The 13,022-nt window shown below is 44.8% G+C and overlaps 1 protein-coding gene across 1 annotated transcript in view; it reads right to left on the bottom strand.

Annotated features, from left to right (window-relative positions):
• The window catches only part of HEPHL1 (hephaestin-like 1), a 37,406-nt gene that overhangs the window by 645 nt on the left and 23,739 nt on the right, over positions 1–13,022 (bottom strand). The window contains exons 12-18 of the mRNA XM_010135858.1: positions 9,465–9,678; positions 7,695–7,834; positions 6,716–6,856; positions 3,494–3,600; positions 2,826–3,048; positions 1,940–2,079; positions 1,157–1,316 (exon numbers count right to left, since the gene is read on the bottom strand). Coding sequence (XP_010134160.1) covers positions 1,157–1,316; positions 1,940–2,079; positions 2,826–3,048; positions 3,494–3,600; positions 6,716–6,856; positions 7,695–7,834; positions 9,465–9,678 — 1,125 coding nt within the window. The remainder of the gene's footprint in view (positions 1–1,156; positions 1,317–1,939; positions 2,080–2,825; positions 3,049–3,493; positions 3,601–6,715; positions 6,857–7,694; positions 7,835–9,464; positions 9,679–13,022) is intronic.

Here is a 13,022-nt window from a genome sequence, read left to right as displayed (position 1 = left end):
TCTTTCCCTGTAGGCGTCTGTGTTGCTTCACTACTTGCAGTAGTGATAGGACAAGGGGTAAGAGTTTTAAACTGAAAGAGGGTAGGTTTAGATTGGACATAAGGATGAAAATTTTTATGATGAGGATGGTGAGGTACTGGAACAGGTTGCCCAGAGAAGTTGTGGATGCTCCATCCCTGGAATTGTTCCAGGCCAGGTTGGATGGGTCTTTGAGCAACCTGATCTAGTGGAAGATGTCCCTGCCCAAGGCCAAACAGTTGGACTAGATGACCTTTAAAGGTCCTTTACAACCCAAACCATTCCATGATTCTGTGATTCTGTTCTGCATTTGCTTGTTCATTTGAAGATTCACAGCACACGTGAATAATGTGGTATAAAATAAATTCACCTTATCCAAGGAAGGAGTATTTTGTCTTCATTCGGCAGTACATTTCTCGAACTGCCACTACAGGATTACAGGTACAACGTGTGCCTGCTGGCAGTGTTGCAAACCCTGTGGAGGAGTGTGGCAAGCACAGTGGTAACCCAGGTAGGAGATGCTGGATCCAGGTGTGTAGTGAAATTATGTGATGTGGAGAAGCTCAGAAAGCGCTTCTGGCTTCATTCACAAGTGGTGGAAGAGGCCAACACGGCTCAAAAAGTTCGCCAACTTTCCTCAGTCAAACGATCACCTGTTTCTTGGATGGAATGAACAATCATTTCCTGGAGCATCTTGTATCTCGGCTGGTCTCTGCCCGTGCAGGCAGGAGCCTGAATAGCTCTGGGAGCTGGCAGTGATTGCCGGGGAGGAACCAGCACCGTGCTGGTCTTCAGGCCCTCCTGCGTGGCAGCAAGCTGAAAAATAGCTTTGCAGTTGTTTTCTGCGCTGCTTACAGATTACTAATGGTCTGCAGGCTGCTGCCTTCTTAGAAGGGCTCTTGTGAAGCACCAACTGTTCTTAAGTTGCAGAGTGCAGCAGACTGTTTTTGCCGTGTCATTAGAGGTGTTTGTCCTGTCCCTAGGCAATGATAACTGGACATGGCAATAAGGTACAGGTGCTTTCCACCAGCGTGCAGGGTGCTGCGGTGACGTTAGCTTTATTCCTGTGCTGCCTGCCTTCTAGTCACTCTGCTGTGACACCAGCTCCAAGTCCTAGGACGTGTTTCTGATACTGTACCTGATTTATTGATGGTGTAGGTCGTCTCCATGCCAGCATGGATGTGATCGGCTACGTGGCAGTGCAGAAGCCATGTGCCAGGGTTTTCTGCTACGAGTTCAACTGTCTGGAAAGTCCCAGGGAAAAGGTCGTATACATCTCCTCTGTGCTCCTTATCTGTCTGTGGCAAGGCGGAACCAGCATCGTGAGAGTTAGGCCCCAAATACCTCCCACAGGCACTAAACTATTCCAGTGAGAGTCTGAGCTCCTCAAGGCAGATCAAATGCTTCTCGTTATGCATGTCTAGTGAGCCTCATCCAGGCAAACTGGGATCTGTGGACACCTTGCATTTAATCAATCAATTAATTAACAACAGGAGACCCCACCTGAGGACTTCAAGTGCTGGCTGAGCAGAGGCATTTCCTTGAGAGACAAGATTTTTTAGATAGTGCTGCCAGCGGCAAGCTGTCACAACGTTAAACTATAAGCAGTTAAGCAAACATAACTCTCTCTGATATCCTCCCTGAATCTTCCCTTTTAGCCAAGGCTAAACAGGTATTTTAGCCTGCCTAACCATGCCCTCAGAGAGGGTATTATTTATTCAGGTTTCATAACAGGCTCAGAGCAATAGAAGCTTTGCAAGGATCTCATCCATTTTGTACTTCCTAAGCATGCAAAACAACCACCAACCCAACATCAGCCCAGGGCTCTGCGCCCAAGCTACAAGACCAGATTAGAACCTGGAGGGCTTGCAGAAATTTCCCATCATGCTATAAAGGTTTTACTTTGGTTTATCGTACCAACCTTGAAGATGAAGGTCTGTGCATGGAAGTGAACCGTATGTATATCCACTTCGTTGCCCATCCCTATCAAATACCAGTTTGTCCTATCACCTTCATTCATCGTTAGACCCAGGAGACCATTATAAACCTTCCCATTGATTGCTGGAAGAATAACAAAACAGGACTAATTAATAACTGGCCATGGTACAGGTGATGATAACCTCCACTTAAGGCATCCTTTGCACTTTCTATCCAGGGATAAGTGGTGCCCAGGCAGAGAGGGCACAGGCACGTGTGGCCAGTGTAAGGACTCTCCATAGTGACCACTGTCATTGCAGAGAGACAGCCACGTTTTTGTTTGAGTTTCCAAATTGCCTAAAGGCACAGCAGCAAGGATTTTTTTTCTCAAAAAGCGTTAGATAGGTTTTTTAGTGGTTGAGTACGAATTCATGAACAAACAAGATTTATGCTGAGAAGCTACGTGGAAAAAGAGGTAGCAGAGTTGTTGCCTGAAACGGGTACCTTCTGTAGAAATAGAAGTTTGTTTTGCCAGGGCTGTTCCTGCCCCTGTCCAGACTGCTCTGCCTGGGTCCAGGGCTGGTTGTTATTACAGCCACAGTTTTAAAGTTTGTCATCCTTACGCTCCTACAGAACAAGCCTGCAAGGATCGCAGCTCCCAAATGACAAGGGACGTCTGGCAGGGCGGCCTCTTCCCAAGAGTGTAAGATTAAACTATCTTGTTAGAAAAATATCTTGGCTGGGCCTCATGAAATCCTTTTGTTTCCAGAGTTACAGTTTATGAAGTTGTCACGTGTTGGGTAATTGCTGGCCAAGTCCAATGTCTTCCTAAAAGGGCTATGGAAAATAAACCTCTGTCGTCTTGGCTGCTGCCACCGAGTCCTACATACCATGCATGCAGTTGCCTTCTACAAAGTTCTCAGTGGAATTAAAATTTTCAGGATTCTTATGAAGGTATGTTGCAATATTTTCTTTCAAATACCAGGATTCATTTTCATCAAACACCATAAACAGGAGAGTAAATTCACGATCAATGTCTTTCCTTAGACCTCTTTCATCTAGAATTCCTTTTCTGCAGACTACAAGAGGCCCGATCAGGCCACTGTATATGTCCTGCAATGAGATAAATATATGCATTACAGACTTTCAGTTCATCCAGCTATGAAATAGATACAGATTAACTACAGATTAAATAAAGAAGAAATTCCATTTTGCTGTCAGATGAGAAAAAAATCATTACTGTCTGATGAGAGATACCTTTCTTCACATGTCCCTGTTAGTGTACCAAATCAATGTTTTACCTTAACCCAAAATCCCTTCAACCATTCTTGAAGGAAGGAATCACATTACCATAGTGTATCCCTGGGGGTTTCAGTAGATTAAATTACCCAGGCATGTGCAACTGTTACCAAAGAGGACAAAGCACCCAGCTCTGTAGATCATTTCTCTAGCCTGTGGTCCCCACATAAACGTGGAGCAGGAGCCTTTCAGAAGCATTATGCAAGGCAGGCTGATTTAGGAGAAGCAATGTAACCCCTAATGACCGTTTTTCGGTTACCTTTACAAAATTCACTGTTGAGTAATAAACCCAAGTGATACAGTTTGGATCTGTTTTACCAGGGCCGGATCGCTCTGGGACATTCCATCTGTAGGTGTTAATTTCCCCTGAAACAGAGAGGACAATTTTACCAAGAGCAGCTGGGTGTTAGAGGCTTTGAATAGTATGTCATCGAGACCTGCTACCCTCCTCACCAAAAAATTATCTGCATCAAAACTATCTGTGGAAGCATGCAGCAAAGGGACATGGATGTGATTTTGCCTTCCAGAAGGTTGATGAGGCTCCAGTGGTGTAAATGAAGGCAGATAGCCCCCAAAAAAGGAGACTGGCAAATGATGCTGGCAACAGGGTCATTCCACAGGGGAAGGTTTGGAGATAGGACTCTCCATCTTTCTCCTTGGGCAAAAATTGCAGCAGACCAATGATCTTTGATGCTGATGCTTAAGGTCAGTTGAAGAGGTTGGGAACTCGGCTCCAGAAAATGTTTCCTGGGCTGTCTCAGTTGAAAAGTGTACAAAGATGTGGCAACTGACACTGGGATTTTGAAGACGGTGCTGCAGCAGTGTATCAGCTCTGGGCCAGGAGAGGAGAGCTGAGTACATACCAACCTGCTGGCTGTGAGCAACAGGGTGGTCCTTTCCTTTCCAGCTAAGCCCCTGCTCCCCAGCAGTTACTGGAGAACTCCTGTCCCTTCCCAAAAGCCATCATGTCTGCCAAGTCCTCCCTAAGCACAGACTCCCTGAACTCTGATTTAAAAAAAACAGAACAATCTGATGGAGAAATTATCTATTTGGGTGAGGATCAGTTCTCTACACTGAACACAAACACATCTATTTTCAGTTGAACTGTCTGTGCTGTGTTTCTCTGCTTTGTTTTGGGGTTTTTGTTGTTGTTGTTGTTTTGGGGGGTTTTGTTGTTGTTGTTGTTGTTTTGTTTAGTTTGGGTTATTTTTGCTGATACTGCAGAGAGGGGTAGGTACCAAGATGTGGTCAACATCTTGCCCTTTTAAGCAGTGAAGACATGTTGAATCAGGCACTCTGGCCCAAATGTCTTTCAGGGTAACAAAAGCCAAGCACAGCTGGGGACATGCTATGAATCAGGAGAAAACAAGGAAATCACAGAACTCTTGGCCATGGTCTTAGTAGAGACGCAATCCAACTGCTGCCAACACCTTTGGGCAGCAGGGCAAAGGAGAGTTTTCAACTTAAATGGTGTAGTGACTGAGCCTCTAGCATTGTGTCATTGAGACACTACACCATTTTGATGGATGATGCAATAGTGGGTCTTATTGTATAGAAATAACTACAAAACCAGAGAAATGTTGACTCTCAAATTTCATACCATATGAGGTGAGTCTCACATAAATGTTGCAAAATCATTTAATCTTACAGGACAAGCACCTCCTTGGTTTACGCGCTTTGGCAGAGATCAGAAGGGCTTTCAAGACACTACACTACATTAATTGGACATAAAACGCTAACAAGAAACCCCTCATGGAGGCATACACCGGGGAAGAGTTCATCATCCGCCTGTATCTAACCTACATGCCATCACCCCTTTTTAGATGGAATGGTGTGAAAAGACAGCCTGGCCATGGTCCTTCACCACTTCCTTCCTTTTTACTCCTTGCTTTAGGACATCTGGTGTCTATAGATGGAAAAATCTCCATTCTGCTTAAAACCTGAGACACTTGAGATGGCATCAAAAACCTATATTTGATGCACAAATGAAGCCTAATCCCTTAAAAGACTGATACAGAAGTTTTACCCTGTTTGCTGATGGGTATGTGGAGGAACGGATGGGGACTAGACAGAGCTGTGGCAGCCAAGAGCTGTTTTGGCTTAGGCTGCTATGAATCTGCTCTCTGCATCTTTTTACCACATGCCACTCTCAGTCTCTTTAGGAGCTGGCAGTGCTCTCGGGGCACAGTTTAGCGGGACATAAATCTGATTGATGACTGGTTCAGGATTTAGCAGCATTAGATGGGCTCTGTGGAGGTTGGGGTAAGCAGCCCAGCCTGGCCTAGGAAAAGAGGCAGTGGGGATTTCCAGATGACGGTGGTGGGGACTAAAGTGCTCAGCAATTATTCTTGTTTTGAGGGACTTGTTTTGACTGTTGACTGCTGCTCCAGACTCCTAAGGAAACGTCTGTCCTTAGATCTTGCTGAAGAAACCTTTCCTTTGGCTTACTGTCAAACATGGGCACCATCCGTCATCCCAAGCCTGCTCCCATGTGGACACAGGAGACATGACAGGAATGTTCCCCGTGTGACACCTCAGCTGCCAACAAAACAGCAACAACGTCATGGAGCAAATTACAAAACAAGGAAATCATATAAATCAGCTCCTTTTTTTCGTATATTAACCACATGTATTCATCCATGAGACTCCTGCAAGGCAGCTGTTAGCTCACATCTGGCCATGATTTTCTATGTCATTGTACCAGATTGATACAGTGTTTTACAGGGAAGAAATTTCACCTTGCATAGAGGTTTAGTACATTAGAATTTATTTTCATTTATTTTTGCACTGAAGCTCTCAACTACTGTGAAAAGAATTACACAGGTGATGGAAAGTAAAGGTATGTACATTTTGGATTGACTATAATGCTGGCATTTGAGTCTGACCTCCTACTAGAATATAAAAGCCAACATAAAAATTGAACTACAAAAATCTTAACAGATATTTTTCAATATGAAAGATTTCAATGATGTGAGAAGTATTTTGCTTTCTAGAAACTAAGGCGTATTTGGTACACATTTCCAAAGACTTTTAATTCCCATGCACCAGCTCTGAATGGAAATGACAGTTCTGTGTAGATTAAAAGAGAGGTAGAGTTAATATTGCTGACTGCACCTCTGCCACTGACTTTCTCAGTTTCTGAGACACGGTTAGAGTGTCAGTCTGGAGCCAAATGCAGCTTACACCTCTCTTGCCATGAATACAGGTCTGCTTCTGCCTTTTTTGGAGGTTGTCCAGTGATACTGTGTTCCTGTTTCTATCCCTGATAGGAACAAAGGTTTATCCTCTGCCTGAACATGCTCCCTTGATCAAGAACCTACAGGTATAACAACACAGAATCGTATCTGAATAAACGTTGCGCGTATTATGCCTCAAAGAACATACAGGTATGTGAGAACTTGAAAGAGGGATTATCATTCATGTATTAAAATGCTTTCACATACAGCATTTGTAGCTCAAAGAAAAAAAGAAACAGCCTTACCAGGGAGGGTAATTGGTGTCTCGGGTTGTTCTTCACAACCTACTTCTTCTATACCATGTGCGCTTATCGAGTAAGGCCTGCTGGCTTTGTTCTTAAATACGATCAGTACAGAGTCACCAACCTCGGCATGGAGTAACGGCCCTGAATTAGAACAGAAGATGCTGGTGATTAATGCTGCTTTTCTGAATTTAAGGAACTTCCACTAGCTTGGCCGATGAGAGGAGCCAAGGTCTTTCTCAAAAACCATCAGGCTTTTCTATTCTTTCAGCAAAGTCATCATAATCTGTCTGTTATCTCAGCTGATGAAAAGCTCCACATAAATAAATAATCTTTTTTCTGTCAATTGGAAGAATTGTTCAGCCTGGAGGCAGGTCCTTGGACAACTTGTTTTTAAGGAAAACTCCTGTGGATGTGTCTTGTATGTTTCAAAATTCTCTTTCTTAAGCTGGTAACAACTCTTCTTTTTTCAAAAATATTTTTCTACATTTGTACTGCAAAAAAAGGAAATGTCAAATACATTCCTAGAGAGTATTGACTACTTTATGACCAGTTGTTGCTCACTTCTCATCCCATTAAAAATATGAGCTGATGGATTTTTTTATGATGTGTAAAATTTTGTTGTGACCAATTTCAGAGAGAAATTCAGCTCCTTGACATTAACTTAATCTGCCTACAAGAGTCTCCCCCATGTTACAGGCTCTGAAGTTAAGGTGAATTGCATGGAGTTGCCATTTTGGCATCCTCCTTGTTACTACCCCTTAGGAAACTCCGTATTCGTGTTTGAGAATGAATTCTCTAATTTGGAAAGCATCTTCACACCCAGCAATTATACAAACAATTGGGCGTAAAATCACTGATAACCTGATGCCTATCAGTGTTCCTTCTTTTCCATGTTAACAAAGCTGGAAAAACTCTTACATTTTGGAAAGCAATCCTCTGATTTAGCAGGCTCGGTCTGTGAGCCATAAGAGCTACTTGCCCAGGATTTCCAAGTGTTCCTCCTCCTCTCTCCTCACTTTGCGCTCCGTGAAGTCGCTGTTTGTGTACTCCCTGTAAACCACCTTCTTGTATTTTGAACCAATCAGATCTTCTGCTTGGCTCAGGAAAATATGCCCATAGCTGCAAAATAAAAAGGCAAAAATTAAAAGCACTAAACCGTACATGTCTGAAGGCTAGTAACTGTTGTGTTATTCACAACAGATGTGATAAGAATACACGACTTGATCCAACATGCTGATCAATGTGAAGCCCTGGGTTCTGCAAGAGATTTTAAATAGCAAATAAAACCAGGGATAATCCTCACTCCCTGCACACACTCTTCAAGCAGGTAATGCTGAGGATATGTTGCACTCACCACAAACTTTTCAGAACACAGTTAGCCAGAGCTGTCAGAGCAGAGGTGAAGTTCAAGCTCAGACTGCATTTGGCCGCTCTCTCCAGCAGCATCCTCCACTCCAGTCAAAGATACTGTCTGTCCCTGCAAACCTGAATCCTCTTGTCACAGTGGCTGCTTTCCCCATCGCGGCTATTAGTCAGCGCCAGGAAGATGATAACTGAAGTCTAACCTCGCAAAAGCAAATGCCATCTTCTGAGATCAGAGGGGGCTGCTTTATCCTGCCATCCTGCTGCTACGTACGGCGCAGGGCTGGATGCTTTCCCATCACAAAGATAAAGTGAGGAATGTTTTTTTCCTTTCTGCACATGACAGAAAGATTTTTTGTGCCCAGTTTGCCCAGTCACCCACAGTTCATTTCTGCTCCTGTGGGATCCGAGAGGGCTGACTCGCCAGCAGAGGACAGTCATCACCAGCTATGGAGCAGAGCCTTCACCCTCTTCTGAGAGCAGCTCTGTCTCCTGGCAGCTCATCTCCAAGGTGCCCCTGGCAGGGAAGTTGTAAGGTTGGCTCATAACGTACTAAATAAAAGCAAAAAATGCCCCAGGAATCTGCTTAGCATAGTAATACACTGTGTGAGCAACAGCAGCCTTTGACAACACTGGAGTTAGTATTTTCTTTAAACACGCTTCATTGACTGTGACTCTCAGGTATGTTTTCTACTGTCTCCACCGTACCGTTCCTCTTTAGAGAGTGCAGCTTCCCAGACACTTTCCTAAGGTTTAGTTTTAATGTATGTTCCTCGTTCCTCTTTGTTTTCACCAAAGCGGTCTCGGAAAACTCCCTATGCAATAAGATCTGGAACATGTATCTTCTGCTATTCCTTAGCATGGTGTAGTGTAGACGTGACTCACTTGCAGTGCTTACTGCACTCCGACCTTTCTAGGGGAACCAGCAGATGCTGCGATGCAGTGAAGAAAGCTCAGCACCTCCCTAACGTATCTGCACTGCTTGCAGGGGCTCATGGCTCATGGCAAAACCTGGGTTTCTTCTCTATGAAAACCAGGGCACTGGAACGGGGAGACTGGGGAAAGTGAGCAAGGAAGAGGAGGGGGTTGGGGGGCATCACTGTAGTGTTGTGCCAGGGCTGGAAGATATACAAGAATTTAGGGACTTGGGAGCCTTCTTGGGCTCGACAGGATTACGAGACACTCTGATACGAAAACATTTGAAAATGCTGCCTGTGAACTAATCTCGTCTGAGAGGCTGTCACTTTATAAATATGTCTCCATTTTTTTTTGTTCAGCAAAGAGTGCATTCGAAAAAGTGTGAGGCTGGCTTCATGAAAGGATGCTTCCAAGGCTCCCCTCCCTTCAAGTGTGCCCCATGACCACAAGCGTTTTTTGCTTTGGGTACCTTTCCTCACTGCTGCTGACATTGTACATCTTCGGTGCTAAGCTCTTATTTGAGGCGTAGTCCCACTCCAACTCCTCCGCAGCAATGTAGTAGATCCTCAAGGCTCCATGCTGCTGCTGGTTTTGGGTGGTATTACGGCAGCTGCTGACCTCATAGAGGTGTTTCATCCCACCGACAAAGTGATCAAAAGTCCGGCAAACCACTTTGAATGTGCCTGGAAAGGAAAGCACGTGAGATTTAGGCAACTTTAAAAACTTTTAAAAACAGATTGGCAAATTAGATCCTGTGCTTTTTACCTCCCGGATCTGTCCTCAGACAAACCTAACCTGTGATGCTGTATGGCAATTAAAGCAAGGGGGTGCTTATATAGAATCATTTAGGTTGGAGAACACCTTTAAGATCATCAAGCTCAACCATTAATCCAGCACTGCCAGGTCACCACTAAACCATGTCCCTAAGCACCACATCTACACATCTTTTAAATAACTCCAGGGATGGGGACTCAACCACTTCTCTGGGCAGCCTGTTCCAGTGCTTGACAACCTGTTCATTGAAGAAATTTTTCCTGATATCCAATCTAAACTACCCGTGGTGCAACTTGGGGCCATTTGCTCTTGTCCAATCTGTTGTGACTTGGGACTGACCCCCGCCTCGCTACAACCTCCTTTCAGGTAGTTGTATGCTGTCTGCTGTATTGTATTTTCAGCAGAGAACAGGTAAGATGAAGTCCTCCACAACTCTGAGACTTCTCCCAGCTGCTTATAGAATATTTTGTTTGCCTCTTCATCCTGGCTGGGTGGTCTATAATAGACTCCCACCACGATATCTGCCTTGTTGGCCTTTCCCCTGTATCTTACCTGTAAACATTCAACCCTATTGTCACCACCATTAAGCTCAAGACAATCAAAACACTCCCTAACATACAAGACTACCCCACTGCCTCTCTTTCCTGGCTTACCCCTTCTGAAGAGTTCATAGCCATCCATTGCAGCACTCCAGGAGGGTGAGTCATCCCACCATATTTGTGTGATGGCAACTATATTGTCGTTTTCCTGCTCAGGATGGCTTCTAGCTCCTCCTGTTCGATGCCTGTGCTGCCAGCATTGGTGTAGCTAACTTCAGTTGGGATATTGATCCCACCACTCTTTTGGGGGGAGAAACTGTAATTCCTCCATGACCATTCTCAGGTACTTCTGTGGTCTCTAACATCAATAATCCTTACACCTTTGCTGCCTACCTCCACTGGCAGACCAAAGGACCTCACTAGCACACCATCCCTCAAACACTGGCATGTTGCCCCCAGGCTTATCTCCAGCAAGCCTGGTTTTATCTCTTTCCCCCTTCAAATGTTGTTTAAAGCTCTTTCAAAGGGCCCTGCCAACTCGTGTGCGAAGATCCTTTTCCCGCTTTGAGACAGGTGCACTCCATCTGTTCCTAGCAGTCCTGTTGTTGTGTAGACTCTCACATGATCAAGAAACACAAAATTCTGCTGGTGACACCAGGCTCAGAGCCAGGCATTGATCTTCTCGCTTCTTTCCCCCTTCAAATGTTGTTTAAAGCTCTTTCAAAGGGCCCTGCCAACTCGTGTGCGAAGATCCTTTTCCCGCTTTGAGACAGGTGCACTCCATCTGTTCCTAGCAGTCCTGTTGTTGTGTAGACTCTCACATGATCAAGAAACACAAAATTCTGCTGGTGACACCAGGCTCAGAGCCAGGCATTGATCTTCTCGCTTTTCCTGTTTCTTCCCTCATCATTCCCTGCAACTGGAAGGACAGAAGAGAACACTGCTTGTGCTCCTGATCCCTTAACTAGTCATCCCAAGACCATGAAGTCTTTCTTGGTTCAGACTTCTTGTTGCAACTTCTTGTTGCAACTTCTTGTTGCAACTTCTTGTCACAACTTCATCACTGCCTACCTCAAAAGTCAATAATAGATAATAATCTGAGGGCCCTACCAGGGTGGGAAGATTTCTCTTCACATCTTTAACCCCAGCCCCAGGGAGGCAGCAGGCTTCCCTGAGAAGCAGGTCAGGTCTCCATATTGGGCCTCTTGTTCCCTTCAGAAGGGAATCTCCTATGACAATTACCCATCTTTTTTTCCTTAAGGAAGCAGTTTTGACACAAGGCATAAACCAACTTAACCTCAGCGACACCTCCATGGTAGGTAAACCATGGTCCTCGTTATTCACAGAATCAGAGATTGATAGAATGGTTGACCTACCATGGAGGTGTCGCTGAGGTTAAGTGGTGACAAGCCATGGTAGGTAAACCATGGTCCTCGTTATTCACAGAATCATAGATTGATAGAATGGTTTGGATTGGAAGGTACCTTAGAAATTATCTAGTTCCAACCCCCCTACCATGGGCAAGAACACCTTCTACTAGACCAGGTTGCTCAAAGATCCATCCAACCTGGTCTTGAACAAAGACCAGATAGTTGTTCAAGGTACAAATGTTCAAATGTACCTTGAGCATTTCCAGGAAGGGGACATCCACAATTTCTCTGGCCATAACCTGTTCCATCATCTCACCACTCTCACAGTAAAGAATTTCTTCTTAATATCTAATCTAAATTTATGGTTTGAAACCATTACCTCTTGTCCTATCACTACACTCTCTGATACAGTGTCCATCCCTATCTTTCCAGCTCCCTCTAAGTACTGGAGGGACACAATAAGGTGTTCTCAGAGCTTTGTCTTCTCCAGGGTGAACAACCGCAACTCTCTCAGCCTGCTTTCATAGGAGAGGTGCTCTTTGAATATCTTCGCAGCTTTCCTCAGTTCCACTTGCACAGCCTCGTAGCTATTATGCAAGGTCACCTGGGAAGGCGAGATAGTCACAGAGGAGACACGCCTGCTGTGCCAGACATTGCCACCTATCCCTTGAGTCACTGTGCTCAGCCACATGGAGACAAGATAGGAAATCTTCCGTATTGTGTGTCTGTTGGGCAGGAAGGAAGGGTGTGATTCCAGTAGCGTCTCTCCCTCTTGCATTTCCTGATGCTTCTCAACCTAATCACCTCCCCCTGAAGCTCTGTCAATAAACAGAAGAGTTCCTCTACCTGGGCGCACCTCCCACAGGGGTTCTCACTGCTGCCATCCAGTACTGACATAAGAATTATAGATTACCAGAATTCCAGGTTGGGAGGGATCTCAACAGTCATCTGGTCAAACCTTTCTTGGGAAAACCACGGTGTAGATAAAGTGGCCCAGCATCCTGTCCAGCTGAATCTTAAAGTCCTCCAACATCGGGGAATCCACCACTTCCCTAAGGAGATTATTCCAATGGTTGATTGTTCTTGTTGTGAAAAAATTTCCTTCTGTGTTCAATCAGAATCTCCCCAGGAGTAACTTCTGCCCATTACCCCATGTCATTTTCACGTGACTCTTTGTAAAAAGGGAGCCTCCATCCCCTTTGCAGCCACCCTTCAAATACTGGAACATGGTTATAAGCCTTCTTTTCTCAAGGCTGAACAAACCCAATTCTTTCAGCCTTTCCTCATGTGCCTGGCAGACTTCCCAGTCCTTTGACCATCTCTGTGGACCTTCTCTGGACCCTC

This window comes from Buceros rhinoceros, unplaced genomic scaffold (assembly GCF_000710305.1).
Source record: "Buceros rhinoceros silvestris isolate BGI_N320 unplaced genomic scaffold, ASM71030v1 scaffold4585, whole genome shotgun sequence".
Classification (NCBI taxonomy): Eukaryota; Metazoa; Chordata; class Aves; order Bucerotiformes; family Bucerotidae; genus Buceros; species Buceros rhinoceros.
Note: the sequence above shows the minus strand (reverse complement) of the source record. Positions and strands in the feature narration are given on the sequence as shown.